This window comes from Carlito syrichta, unplaced genomic scaffold (genome assembly GCF_000164805.1).
Source record: "Carlito syrichta isolate Samal-C Ts95f unplaced genomic scaffold, Tarsius_syrichta-2.0.1 Scaffold316384, whole genome shotgun sequence".
NCBI classification, from domain to species: Eukaryota; Metazoa; Chordata; class Mammalia; order Primates; family Tarsiidae; genus Carlito; species Carlito syrichta.
Window position 1 is genome coordinate 221,844 of NW_007260480.1, and position 13,246 is coordinate 235,089.

Sequence of the window (13,246 nt, forward strand, 5' to 3'; positions counted from 1 at the left end):
AGAAATGTGCTCAGACAGCAACCATGGAGTTCCCAACGTGACCCTGTGAGCTGCTGCAAAACCCCCCATTTTTCAGGACAAGAGCCCTGACTCTGCCTGGGCCCTTCGTAGCACTCTCCATACCTCTTCTCCCCCGAAACCACGCTCCCCCTTTTCACTCAACAACTTTCATTCAGCAGGTGTCTGCTGATCACATGCTGTGTGTCAGGGACTGTTTGAGGCATTGGAGACACAGAGGGAACAACACGTATCAAGATCTAGGCTTCTTGGAGTTTGTGTATAAGTGGAGGGAACAGATCACACACAAACATGGAACATGACCGCAGGCGGAACAAGGGCAGAGAGTGACTGAAAGTGCTTCTCTAGGCAAGCAGTCAAGGAAGGTCTCCTGGAAGAGGTGACCTGGGGTCAGAGCATACCAGGCAGAGGGAATAGTCATACAAAAGCCTGAAGGGGGAATGAACTTAGCATGTTTGAGGAACAGCCAGGGGGGGGCGGAGGGGGCGGCAGTGTGTCTGGAACAGAGCAAGCGAGAGGAGTGTGGAAGGAACAGGGACCAGAGAGCTTTGGAGGGGCCCACCCTTGCCCTTTCCTTGTCCTCCACCTCCTCCCCACTCCCTGGAGCTGGGCTGGCAATGCAGAAAAATAACACAGACATCTGAGTGTCTGAGTTCACAGGCTCTGGGGATCCCAGAGACCAAGTCTTCCACTTGATAGATGAGAAGACTGAGGCCTCAGGAGGTGGGTGACTTGCCCAGAGCCACAGACGGGTGGAGTGCAGAGCTGGGAGGGCACTGAGTGCTCAACTCCTGGCCCATGCTGTCTCTAACTAGACCGAATCAAGGTGATGAGACCTAAGAAGGCTTCCAACTTCCTCTTCTCCAGTCCTTGTCACGCCTGAGAAACTAAGGCCCAAGGGTCAGGTGGCTCCACGCTAGTAGAGCAAGGAGGAAGTAAAGTGTGGGTGCCGGTGCCTGCCCATGGGGTCTTTGCACCAGCCAGGCTGCCTGTAGGCTTCTCTCCTGGCGCATTCAGGAGGTGTAAGGCTCAGGACCCCGAAGGCTAGAGTCTCTCTGGAGCCCGCCAGGTAGCACTTGGTGAATCAGACCCTGCAGGGAGGGAAGGTGAACCTGACACATGTGGTCAGCTTGGCCGCCAGCCAGCCCCCACTGTGTGGCCTCCCGCAGGCCATCTCCGCCCTGGGCCACGGAGTCCCCAGGCAAAGGGTGCGGCAGGCTTGGGTTAGGATGGGCTACAGAACCCTGGAGGTTTCTTCCCCAGGCACACAACACGAGCCAGGGTCCTTCAGGTCTTGGGGGGTGACGCAGGGCATACAGCAGGCACCGGGCAGACAGTGGCTCTGGTCTTGAACTTCCAGCTTCAAGGGATCCTTCTTGCCTCCCAAAGTGTTGGGCTTACAAGTGTGAGCCACCATGCCTGGCCAGATGGTGGTCCCTCTCACATGCAGGACGCTGGCTGGGAGGCAAGGATGCTGAGCTCTGTTCTTTTGCCCTGTGACCTTCAATAATCCAGATCTTCCCTAGAGACCTCAGTGTCCATGCCTGTAAACTGCAAAGGTGTAAACCCAAACAGGCAGACTTGGGGCCTGGATGCTACCTTCTCTTGTCCTGGACGCCTGCGGGGAGGAGGGACAGGAGCGGGCAGAGGGCGTGTGGGGACCTCAAGAAAGTATCAGAAGCATAGTAGACTCGTCATTGTCCTGCCTGTGGCCAGACTCTCTTGAGCTCCAGTCACTGCCATGTTCATTGGCAACTAAGCCTAGTCAGAAATGACCCCATAGGACAAACTGGCTCCCAAAATGTGGGGTTCAGCAGGTGCTGGGAAGCGTAAACTCGTGGTTAAATGTGGAAGGTAGCTGTGGGCAGTGGGCAGATCACAGGGCAGAGAGTCAGGAACCTGATGTGGAGTCCCAGGTGTGACACTGGGCAGGTAACTTCTGCTCTGCGGGTTTCAGTGACCCCACTGTTTAGGAGGAATCCAGCCTCTGATGCATTCCCTGGGCATTCCCCGAGTACAGGAACCCTCCGTCATGACTCTGCAGACCAGGGTCTTGCCCAGGCCTGACCGTGCCCCAGGAAGGTGCAAATGCTACCTTCAGCTCGAGAATCTACACTCTTGGACCTGGCGAAACAAAGGACCTGCTAGATGGCGCATCCGTTGGCCACTCACTGGGCCTGGGGGACCCCAATGCCCAAGAGTGTGGCAGGGGTTGGGCGGGGCTTCAGATGAGCTGCTGAACCCCGAAGTTCATGCCTCGCCCCGTGCCCTGCAGAGACCTCCCCGCTTCGTCCTCCAAAATGCACTGTCCTACAGAGACAGCCAGTACCATGGTCCCATCCCCAGGAAATGCAAGCTCGGCACCGCACCGTCGCCTGCTCTCTGAGCTCATGTGCCAACATGGCAGACTCAAGGGCGGCTGGGCTGGTGACACAGAGGGGGCAGGAGCAGGCTGCCTTCCCACAGGCGGCCACCTCCCGGGCATTTGGAAATGGCTACTTGCAAGGCAGCGGCGTCTCAGTGACAGACTCTTATTTTATCATTACCCACGTCAGAAGAACACACTGCGAGGAGGCGGGGCCACGCGAGTAGGCGCCCTAATCACTTGCAGGCTGCGGTGGCCCCAGCCCTGGCAGTGGAGGAAGATTTACTGTGGGGATGGATGGAAAACAAAGAACAGTTGTGCAAACTTTACGGAACCACATTATGGGAAATGCCTTTCCCACTTCCCACTGGTGAATGTGCTGGACGCAGTTTGGAGAGAGGGATGGAGCCCTATTGCTCCAGCACATGTGCACTGTACCCAGCATGGCTCGCTGGGCTGACCTGGCCCTGCCCACGGGTGCCCAGGAGCTGGCCGATAGCCAAGCCCCGCTGTCTGGGGGCACATCCAACCTGGGCTGCTCTGGGGACGAAGGGCTCCGCATCTCCCTTCCTGCCCTTTCACGTACCCGCCATGCTACCCACACTCTAAATGTCAACTCTGATCACATCACTCTCCTGCTGAGAAGCTTCCGCAGGTCTTGTCACTGGTCTCAGGGGAGAGTCCAAGTTCCTCATACTGGACTTTGAGGCCTTTTAAGGCCCAATTCCAACCACCATTTCTGCCCTCAGCCCCGTGCATGTAACTCACTCCAAGCCCAAGAGGACACCTATGCTCTCCCCACAAGGGTCAAGACTGTCACATCTCAAAACTTTTGCATAAGCTGTTCCCTTTGCCTGTCATTCCTTTCCTTGTGGCCTACTCCTGGAAAGTTTCTGCCCACCCATCAAAGTCCAGTTCTCATGACACCCTGGTTCTCTGAGGCATTTGGTTAATTTCCTTGCCAGACCATTTCTCCTTTGATCCTGCACCCCTTGCTTCTAGCATCGACCAGCACAGTGTGGATATCAATAAGTTTGTATTGAAAGGCTGCTAGGGGTGGAGAATGATACATATCAGTCCAAGGATCTCTCCTGAGGGAGCGGCACAAGGAAGGACTTGACAGACACTCAAATCCCCCCCAGCTTTTTTTTGAGTTGGAGTCTCACCCTGTCGCCCAGGCTGGGGTGCAGTGGCACCCTCATGGCCCCCCCAGTGTCAACCTGCTTGGCTCCGGCGATCCTTCCGCCTCAGCCTTCCAAGTAGCTGGGACTGCAGGTGCATGCTACCATGCCTGGCTAATATTTTATTTATTGTAGAGACGAGGTCTTGCCAAGTTGCCCGGGCTGGTCTTGAACCCACAGGCTCAGGCAATTCACTCGCCTTGGCCTTCCAAAGTGCTGGGATGACAGGCTGAGCCACTGAGCCTGGCTTAACCCCTTCTCTTGAACATCCCTGGTGTGTCCAAGGTGACCGAGACCAGAAGGTTCATCTGGCTCATCACCCATTTAACAGATGAGGACAGGACGCTAAGGCCTGTGGACAGATGTGAACAGGATGCTGAGCTGCCCACATTGAGGGACATAAAGCCAGCCCTGGTTGGCCCATCTGCCATTCCACAGAGACACAGCCCACTCATGTCCAGTTGTGAATTTCCCATTTCAGGATGTCCCTCTCAGAACACACAGTCTGGACATTTCCTGAGAGTCACTGTTGATTTTATCTGACTTTCTCATTCCAATAAGGGAATCATTTCAACCCACTTACATTAAACTTAAAATCTTTCTTCTTTTATTATTTTAAATTCAATTCAAAGAGTTGTGGTATTTGGTTGTTTGTTTGTTTGTTTGCCTTGAGTTGGAGTCTCACTCTGTCGCCCAGACTGGAGTGCAGTGGCCACCCCCGGCCACCGCAGCCTCGACCTGCTGGGCTCCGGCGATCCTTCCACTTCAGCCTTCCAAGTAGCCGGAATTAAAGGTATGCGCTACCACGCCCGGCTGATTTTTTGATTTACTGTAGAGATGAGGTCTCGCTGCCCAGGCGGGTCTCGAACCGGCGGGCTCAGGCAATCCACTCACCTCCGCCTCCCAAAGGCGCGGGATTACAGGCTGAGCCACCGAGCCCAGCCAGGTTTTTTGACCTTAATTTTTTTCACGTTCCACAAAGCAATATTGAGATCATAAACTTTGGCCAGCATTCCATTCCTCCAAGTACGGTGCTCCCAGGAACCCTCGTCCCAGCGACAGCTGGAGGTTGATGACTTCAAAAAAGAGACAGAAAGGAACAAGGACTCCTGTGTTCAAGCACCTGATATGTGCCAGGCACGAGGGAAGTGTGCCACACGTATGATCCCATTTAGTTCTTAGAACACTCTCCCCTTGACACAGACAGGGGACTGAATCTCAGGAAAGTCACATGCCTTGTTTCGAGGTCTCACAGTGGCTTACGGGGCAGGGCAGGGATGCGAGCCCCAGCGACTTTCCCTGCACTCTACCATGGGTCCACTCTGGCCCATGGACTCCTAGCTCAGGGTGTGAATAGAATGGGGAGGTGGAGAGATGGCGGTAAGGCGGAGTGGGGAATGGAAGCGGGCAGAGGTGCAGGGGAGAGAGGCAGAAGTGGGGTGGGGTGGATTGTAGAGTCAGGAAGGAGGAGACCCAGCAGAGCCCCAGGCAGGGGGCTCAAGGCCAGGAACTGCACAGTTGGCCAACCAGTTCCATTCCTGATGGAGACGCTAGCCGGGAGGAACACACCTGTGAGCCCGCCCTCTCTGTACTCAGAGGTGCAGCTGCAGACAGGAGCACTGGACTAGGAGCCAGGAACTCAGCTTGAGCCCAGCAGCACTGAGTAGAACTCCCTCTGCAGAGCACTCTGTGGTTACGGAGCACGTCTCCTCACCACCTGGTCCCTTTGGGCTCGCTCTTCCGGGCGAGCGCTGCAGCTCCCATGTACAAAGGCATCCACTGAGGCACAGCCTTCTCCAAGGCTGCAAGGCCAGGAAGCAGCAGGGCTTGGGCAAGGCTCCAACTCCCTCTACTGCCAGTCCCCCTGCCCTTCCCCAGGCAAGCCATTTCCATCTGGAGCCTCCGTCTCCCCTCGGTGGCTGGGGGTCCTGAGAACTGGAAGGAGGCCTCTCCATATGAAGACCCCTGGGTTTGCTCCACTAGGGGAGGGAGGCAAGCATCCCAGGACAAGCCCAGAGCTGAAGAGCTGACGCTTGGATGGGCATTCACATCTGCTGGGCCCCAACGAAAGACAGTCTGCTGTGCCCTCTGAGTGCTAGACATCACCCCATTTCATAGCCCAGGAAACTGAGGCTCAGCACAGCCAAGTGATTCCCCAAGGTCACAGAGCTAGTCCACCACAGAGCTGGGACTTCCAGCAGCCTTTTCTGTCTCTTTGTGAGTACTCACAACTGAACAGCCACCTACCTATTTAGACTTTCCCTTTTGTCCTTCCCTAATGCAGATTATCCAGAACACTAATTTTGGGTCTGTTTCTCATCGAAGCCTCAAGCCCTATCACCACCATTTTATAGGTAAGAAAACTGAGGCTTATAGGCATGAGGTTATAATTGCACGCAATCACGGGCTAACAGGTAGCAAAGCCATGCTTCAAATTCTGGTGGGTGGATGTGACAATCTTTAAAGTCCCACCAATGTTGGGACTTCATAAAAAACTGCTCAGGAGGACCGTGTCCAGGCAGCCTCACCCAGCCTTGGAGCAGAGAGGCCGAGGACTACAGGGCAGAGTTTCTATCCTAGGGACGTGGGCTCAGCTTCCCTATTACAAAGGCCAGGACAGACATCAAAGGGCATGTGGCCCCCAAGACACTCGGTCACACCAAGAGATACTGTTATATGTGGGGCAATACACGCAAAAAGAACAGGAGACAGAAAAGGGAGGTTTTCTGGACTGGGTTGTGAAGGATGGGTAGGAGTCTGCCAAACTGGGAAAGGCATTCCAGACAGAGGGACCAGCAAAAACCAAGACCCAAAGGATTCAAAGAACCTGGAGAAGCAGACTCCCCAGGAATTTAGGCAGAGAGGCAGCTTCAGGGCAGGGAGAAATCAACAGGGCCGCCAAGGGCTACTGTGACGGGCAGGCAGGAGGAGGACTGACATGGGCCCAGGAAGGCACTCTGGACACCACCTGCAGGCTGCTATTGCTCACAACAGTTTTCTCCCAGACCCTAATGTGGTGAGGAGGTGGGGCCTGGCGACTTGAGCTGGTGGGACCCGCCTGGTCCCTCTGGGCTCATCTTCAGAGCAGACACAGGGCAAGGGTTCTAAAATATGTTCCATTTGGCAGCTTTGTAAGGTGACCAGTAACCTCAGCTGCCAGGAAGGAGGCTTGTTTTCAGGTGACCCCTTTATTTTAAAGACGGTGAACCATCTTCCTCCTCCACCCACAAGGAGCTCTCTCCTCCAAGACAAAAGGCCCATCGAGTCAGCAGGCAACGGGCACTCGGGGTGATGGGTGGTGGCTTCTTGAAAAAACAGTTCCATGCAAATGCCAGTCAGTTTCCCCACTGAGGGCCCTTTGAGGCCAGGCCTGTGTTGGTTCCCTTCTGGGACCCCAGGGTCCCACGAGGGGGCATGCAGCAGGTGCTCAGTGGCAGCTTACAGAATGAGCTTCAGATTCAGAAATTCTCTCAGCAGTTACGGATACACTGATGAGTGTCTGCCTGGGAGGTGGCCTAGGGCTGTGGCTAGCATACAGTGTCTGCAGTCAGGCTGGGACCTGGGTTCAAGTGTGGCCCCATGACACATTTGGACTGCATGTACACTTGGGCCTGAACTCAACTGCCCTTTCCTCATCTGCAAAATGAAGACAATGATTCCAGCCTCCAGGAATGTTCTGAGGGCTGAGATCATGCACGTGAGAGCCCTACATACAAGGAACGGCACCCAACAAGTGTTTCGACAATGTCCCCACCCCCTTGACCAACCTGGACAAGGATGTGAGGCCAGGCCTCAATCCCCAGCAACTCTCTCCTGCTTCAGCAACAATGCCACAAGACTCCAAGGCAACGTTCCTGCCACCAGTGGCGCCAGGAGTCACATACCACCTCACCTCCATCTCTGTGCCCCAGCTCCCAGCACGGGGCCAGGCACGTGGAGAGTCTCACCCAAGTGAGGCTGGTGTTTCGAGGGGTGGGGGTGACTCTTTCCTCTCTTGAGGGCCACTTCCCATAGTCTAAACCTTCCCCAACTTTTGCTGACTAGCCCCTTCAGGAAACATTCCCTGCTAAGCCATGCCTGTCTGCTGTGCAGTCCTGGGCCCCTGACTGCCCTCTCTGGGTCTGTCTTCCCATGACGGGATGGATGGTAGACCTGCCTGCTCAGACATTTCAGGCTCCTGGATAATTCCCTGAGATGAGATGCTGGGATGAGTCAGGGTGTTTGCTGGCTCCTAAACATGCCCAAACCTACAGGGCTGGCCTCAGGACATGGGGTGCCCAGGGACCCCACCTGCTATGATTTGAAAAGTACAGAGGTGACTCTCCTCTGCTGTCGGAAGAGGAGGGGCAAGGGTGAGCGGCAGGAAGGCACGTGGCCTGTGAATGGTCCCCGCAGCCGAGCCAGGCAACAAAGAACAAGCCCTTTGAAACATACAGCTTCTTCTTCTCTAAAATGGGTGCAGTGATTCGTTGCTGGACATAGTGTGTCTCCGAATATCTTAATTCCCTTCTCCCTCAGGACATCCCATAGGATATGAGTCCAGAACCCCAATCAGGCCTCTCTCACAGGTTGGCTGGCAGGTCAGCAGGTGCAGGGATACCTAAGCCCCGCCACTCGGCAGACGGCATGGTCTTGGGAAGTGACTCGGCCTGTCTGAGCCTCTGCTCTGCTCAGTGTTGTTCTGAAGATGGAATGGGGAACAGCTAACACTGAGCCAGGATGAAGAATATCTGAGTTTTAGAAAAAGCAACGCCCTTTACCTCTCCCACCCCTCCCAGCACTCAAGACTTTGTTTCTCAGGGGTTGGGGGTTGGGGCAAAGCAAAAAGGGGAGATCAGAAGCCCCAGAATTAGGAGGGATGAGAATAAGTTTGGCCCAGGCTGGGAGATGGTCAAGGCCCTCCCAGGAGGTCCGCCAGGTAGGCTGGTGTTCTGAGTTCTTTGGCTAATTAAGGCTAGTCAGTAATACTCAGCTTTTGACCAGATGTATTTCCCTGGTCCTGGGTTCAAAGGCACCTGGGACAGACTGGCCAATAGTGGAGAGAGGTGTAAGTGATGAAGATCAGTGGCCACCGCAGCTGAAGCCACCAGAGGCACCTGAGCAGGATGACAACCCGGCCCTGAGACCCCAGCGGCTTATCAGGGCTGGGAGGACAGGTACAGAGCCTCCTCCCTGTGCTTCTGGCCCGGCTGTCCAGTTCCAGCTCCAGGCACCCTGCACGGCACTGCCTGATCTGCAGGTGACTGTGAGGGAACAAGACGCAAAGAATCAGGGATCCCTGGCAGACACAGGACGGCAAGACCAGCGAGCTTGCCCTGCTGGTGCACCTGCCATGTGACTGCCCTCCCCCTCAACCCCACTGACAGCAGGGGCTGCTGTGTTCAGCTGCCCTCAAGGCCAGTCACTGATTGGATTTTTTTTTGAGGCAGGATCTCCCTCTGTTGCAAGCTGGAGTGCAGTGGTGTGATCACAGTTCAATGCAGCCTCGACCTCCTGAGCTCATGTGATCCCCCTGTCTCAGCCTCCCAAGTAGCTGCGACTACAAATGTGCCACAACATCCAGCTACCTTTTACATTTTTTTGTAGGGATGGGGTCTCACTATGTTGCCCAGGCCTTGGGCAGATCTTGAACTCCTGGGCTTGAATAACTCTCCCTCCTCAGGCACACCCCCCCCAGTGCTGGGATTACAGGCATGAACCTCTGCATCTGGCCCTGACAGTTTCTTCATCTGTAAAATAGCTACAAATGATCTTGTCCTAACTCTAACCCCTAGGACTGCCATACAAGCCTTCTGAGATCAATGCTAAGCAGTGTGACGGGAAAGAAGAGAATGAGCCGGTCACTTTCCCTTATGCCAACTCTTTAAACTCCAATCACAGCCACCCTAAAAGGCAAACAGTATTCTTGTCCCACCTTACAAGTGAGTATGCTAAGATTCAAAAAGGGTAAGTCACTTGCCTGAGGTCACACAGCTGGCAAGTGACAAAGCCAGGCTAGGACCCCGGTCTGTGGACTCCAGGCCTGGGCTTTTCACCTCCAAAATGCCTTCAGATTGTGCTCACAGCTTGGGCGAAACTTCCCGAAAGTGAGGGACTCTTCTCATTACCATTGTTATTTTCTAAAGCCCAAGGCAGAAAAGGGGGCTGTCAGGAGACGGTCTCCCTTTCCTCTCTGCCTCTCTGTCCCCAGCCTGCTCACTTCTGCAGTCTCAGACAATCAGAATTCCGGCCGTCTGGGAGAACCAACCTAAGAAAGCATGAAATTAATCTCCTCAAAGTTAACGTCTTGGAGGCGTCGCGTCAGTATTTGGATTGGACGCGTCACCTTGTTATCGTAAGGCAGATGAGCCCCGCATTTAATAAGGCTAAGACAACTCGGGCAACGTCAGAAACATAACAGGATATTGCAAAGAGATTAGGGAGCTTCCTCTGGGCAGTGTGGATGGGCCGTGCAGAGGGCAGGGGGAGGGGGACGGCTGGGGCGGTCTACCCCAGGGGCCCGCGAGTCCGCAGCCCGGGCCTGGCCCGCGGACTGGACACCCGGGCCGAGGGGAGCCGGGTTCCACGCGGCACAGCGAGGTCTGCCTGGTGCCGGAGCAGAGGCTCCACGGGCTAAATTTAAACCAGCTGCGAGAACGGAGCCTACAGTTGGATGGGGTGGGGGGAGGCTTACCTCATGAAAGAACTGTGGAAACGGCTGCTGGAAAGATAATAAAAGGATTAACTGCTATTTTAGTGGGCCATTTACTCTTCAATCAAAGTGTCTCATCTATTTCCTGTTCTCCAGAGGCTCTGGGCCCAAAATTCCTTTGTCTATTACAGTGCATGGTAGCAGAGGCCTGTCATGAGAAATTAATAATTTTACAGGGAAGGGAGATTTTATTTATCTGGGTGCGGGTGGGGGCCCGCCCCTTCCCCTGGGTTACCCACTGCGCCAGCATCACGGGGAAGGGGGAACACTCCCTCCCTCCCAGTGGGCAGGAGGGGCTCGGAGGAGGCATGAGGAGGCCTCCGACGCCCAGATCACAGCTGCTGTCCCCAGATGGTGGCACCCAGCAGGGCTGGCCTGCAACCCCAGAGAATGATCAGTGCAGCAGAAGATCTACCCAAGCAAGAGCATCACACTTTAGAAAGATGGAAGTTCAAATTCCACTTCAAGGTTTACTAGCTGTGTAACCTCAGGCAAGTTATTTTTGTTATTGTCTCCGTCTTTACCATTATGATTCTCCGTCTCTCTTATGACTGTTGCTGCTGTTATTATTTGCCTCCAACTAGCCGTGTGACCTGGGGCAAATAAATTATGCCATCTTTCTGAGCCTCGGTTTCCTCATCTGTAAAATGGGGGTTAACAGTATCTACCCCGCAGGGTTGTGTTGAGGACCACATGAAGTTATCACTTAGAACAGCACCTGTGCACAGTCAGCACTCAGAAGCTGCTTGCTGGTATTACCATCACCACAATCCTAAACTCCCAAAGAGGCGAGACCATGCGTTCGCACAGGAACAGGGGGAAGGCCAGTACCACCCCACTGAACCTTTGCTTCTTCACCTGGTTTTACAGGACTGGTAAAGATTAAATGCAACCATAAGTGAAGGTGTACTTGGCTCAGCCCTCACCTCCTCCGTGAAGCCCTTCAGGGCTCCCCTCCCTATGCAAACTCCACTCCAAGACCTGTCACTGATCTCTCACCCATTCCTAAGCATAAATGCCCCTAGGGTAAGGACTGTGGCAGGCCTAGGTCTGGGACCCCAGGGCCAAGCAGGCACAACTCAGGTGTACGCCCATGGAGTCTGTGGAATCCAATGAGATCCTGGCAGGAGGCCCAGGAAAGATTCTGAGGCTGCACTGAATAACTCCGGCCCCTCTGACCCCTCCAAGCTGGAAAATGGGCAGGAAGGCCTAAATCCTCCCCAAGTCCCTGAGGTCCAACACGGTTACCCCTGGATGCCATGATTCCATCCAGAGGGCTTGGCTGTGAGAAGGCCACTGACCACACCACAGCAAAGTTCCTTCCGGTCATGGAGCCTCCTCTTATGCCCCACAGATGCCCGTGGTCACCCACAGGAGAGAAGACAGTTCAGCAGCTGTCAGTTCCAGGGCCTCAGGGAAATATGGGGCCCATCAGTCCTCCTGGCCTGCAGGCTCTGTCCCTTAGTCATCTCCTTCCAGGTCGGGACACGTGAGACAGACCCCAAACAAACTAGGGCATCCCCGGGGACAGGCCTAGCCACCAGCCCTCCCTCCAGCATCCTTTCGGCTCAAAAGCACACAATAAAGGTAAGCTGACAGCCTGCTAGAGGCAGCCTCTCCCCATCGCCCCTCACACGCCAGGACATCGACCTCAAGTCCCCTCCTGCCTCACCTCAGCACAGGCCTTCATCAATGCCCACTTGTCTACAAAACGAGCTCCTCCTTCAAGCCCCAGCCTCCTCAATGCTGCAAACACTGACCCCACTGGATGCCTGGCTCCCAGCTCCACAGGTGGGCGGGCCCAGGGCGAGCACAATGCTCTGGGGGACAGAGCTCATGCTGCTGGCTGCCAACACATCCTGCCTCCCTGGCCCCTACAGTGTCACACTGGGCTCTGAGCAGGGACACTGCAACCCTTCCCTGACTGAACACGAGGGACGCCCAGCGACGGCGTCAGAATGCAAGTATGGGCAAGTACGGATAAGCATGACCTTGGCTGCAACACTGGCCCCTGCAGACCAGACTCACTGCGCCCCACAGCTGGGTGCCCTGGTGGCCTCTGCTTCTCATCATGCAAGCACCCCAAGGCCCATCCCTGAAGCCCCAAGCAGGCGTCACTCCTGGTGGCCAGTTGGACCCGGGCGGTAGGTACGGCAGTTAGGTTGAGGATATCAGGGAGTGAGACCGTTCTCCCCAGCCTCTGACACAGATTTATCCCACAGCAGGAGCAGAACACAGACGTGAGCAGTCAGAAGGGCCAGAGGCCCAGTTGCCCACAGTTGTGTGCATGTGTGCACGTGCATACTCATGCCTGTCTCTTCCCAGAACCCCAAATCTCCACTCCAGCCACCACGCTGTAGGTGCCTCAGCTACTCACCCCTGGCCTTACTCCAAAACCTGCCCTGGGGACCTCGGCTCTCCCAGAAGGCTCAGGGAGCCTCCCTGGGAAGGAGGCCGGGTGAGGCTCGGGCACGGTCTCCAGTCTCATCTGGTCACCAGCAGGCAGGACATGGAGCATGTGTGTGCATGGCACCAGGCCCGATGGCACGTCTGATGCCTCGAGGTGGGAAACGGGGCATCAGGCAGGTACAAGGGGCTCCTCTGCTAAGGTTCTGGTGACAGGGGCACTGACTGTCCTGACCAGGGGCCACAACCATGGCATCAGTCCTTTCCTCCCCCACCACAGGGACCTGAGCCAGCCCTGGGGAAGGGGTCCAGGGCACCTTTCTGGGGCAGCGAGGCCGGGCCTGCCCCACCGCCGGGCGGGGTGGGAACTCACCATGCACTTGTTGGGCTTCTCGCCCGAGTGCACCCTCATGTGGATGAGCAGCTTGTAGCGGGCGTTGAAGGGCTTGTAGCGGCGCACGCAGCCGGCCCAGAAGCAGGTGAAGTCCTCGCCCTTGCGCTGGTCGATGTGGCTCTTCTCAATGTGCCGCACCAGCTCCTCTTGCTGCTCGTAGGCCGCGCAGCAGTCCACCCAACGGCAGGCCT

At 55.6% G+C, this 13,246-nt stretch overlaps 1 protein-coding gene across 1 annotated transcript in view; it reads right to left on the reverse strand.

The window, feature by feature from the left end:
* Positions 1-13,246, reverse strand: part of GLIS1 (GLIS family zinc finger 1) — a 91,149-nt gene that overhangs the window by 71,807 nt on the left and 6,096 nt on the right. Inside the window, exon 3 of the mRNA XM_021707117.1 lies at positions 13,035-13,244. Within this exon, the coding sequence (XP_021562792.1) occupies positions 13,035-13,244 (210 nt within the window). The remainder of the gene's footprint in view (positions 1-13,034; positions 13,245-13,246) is intronic.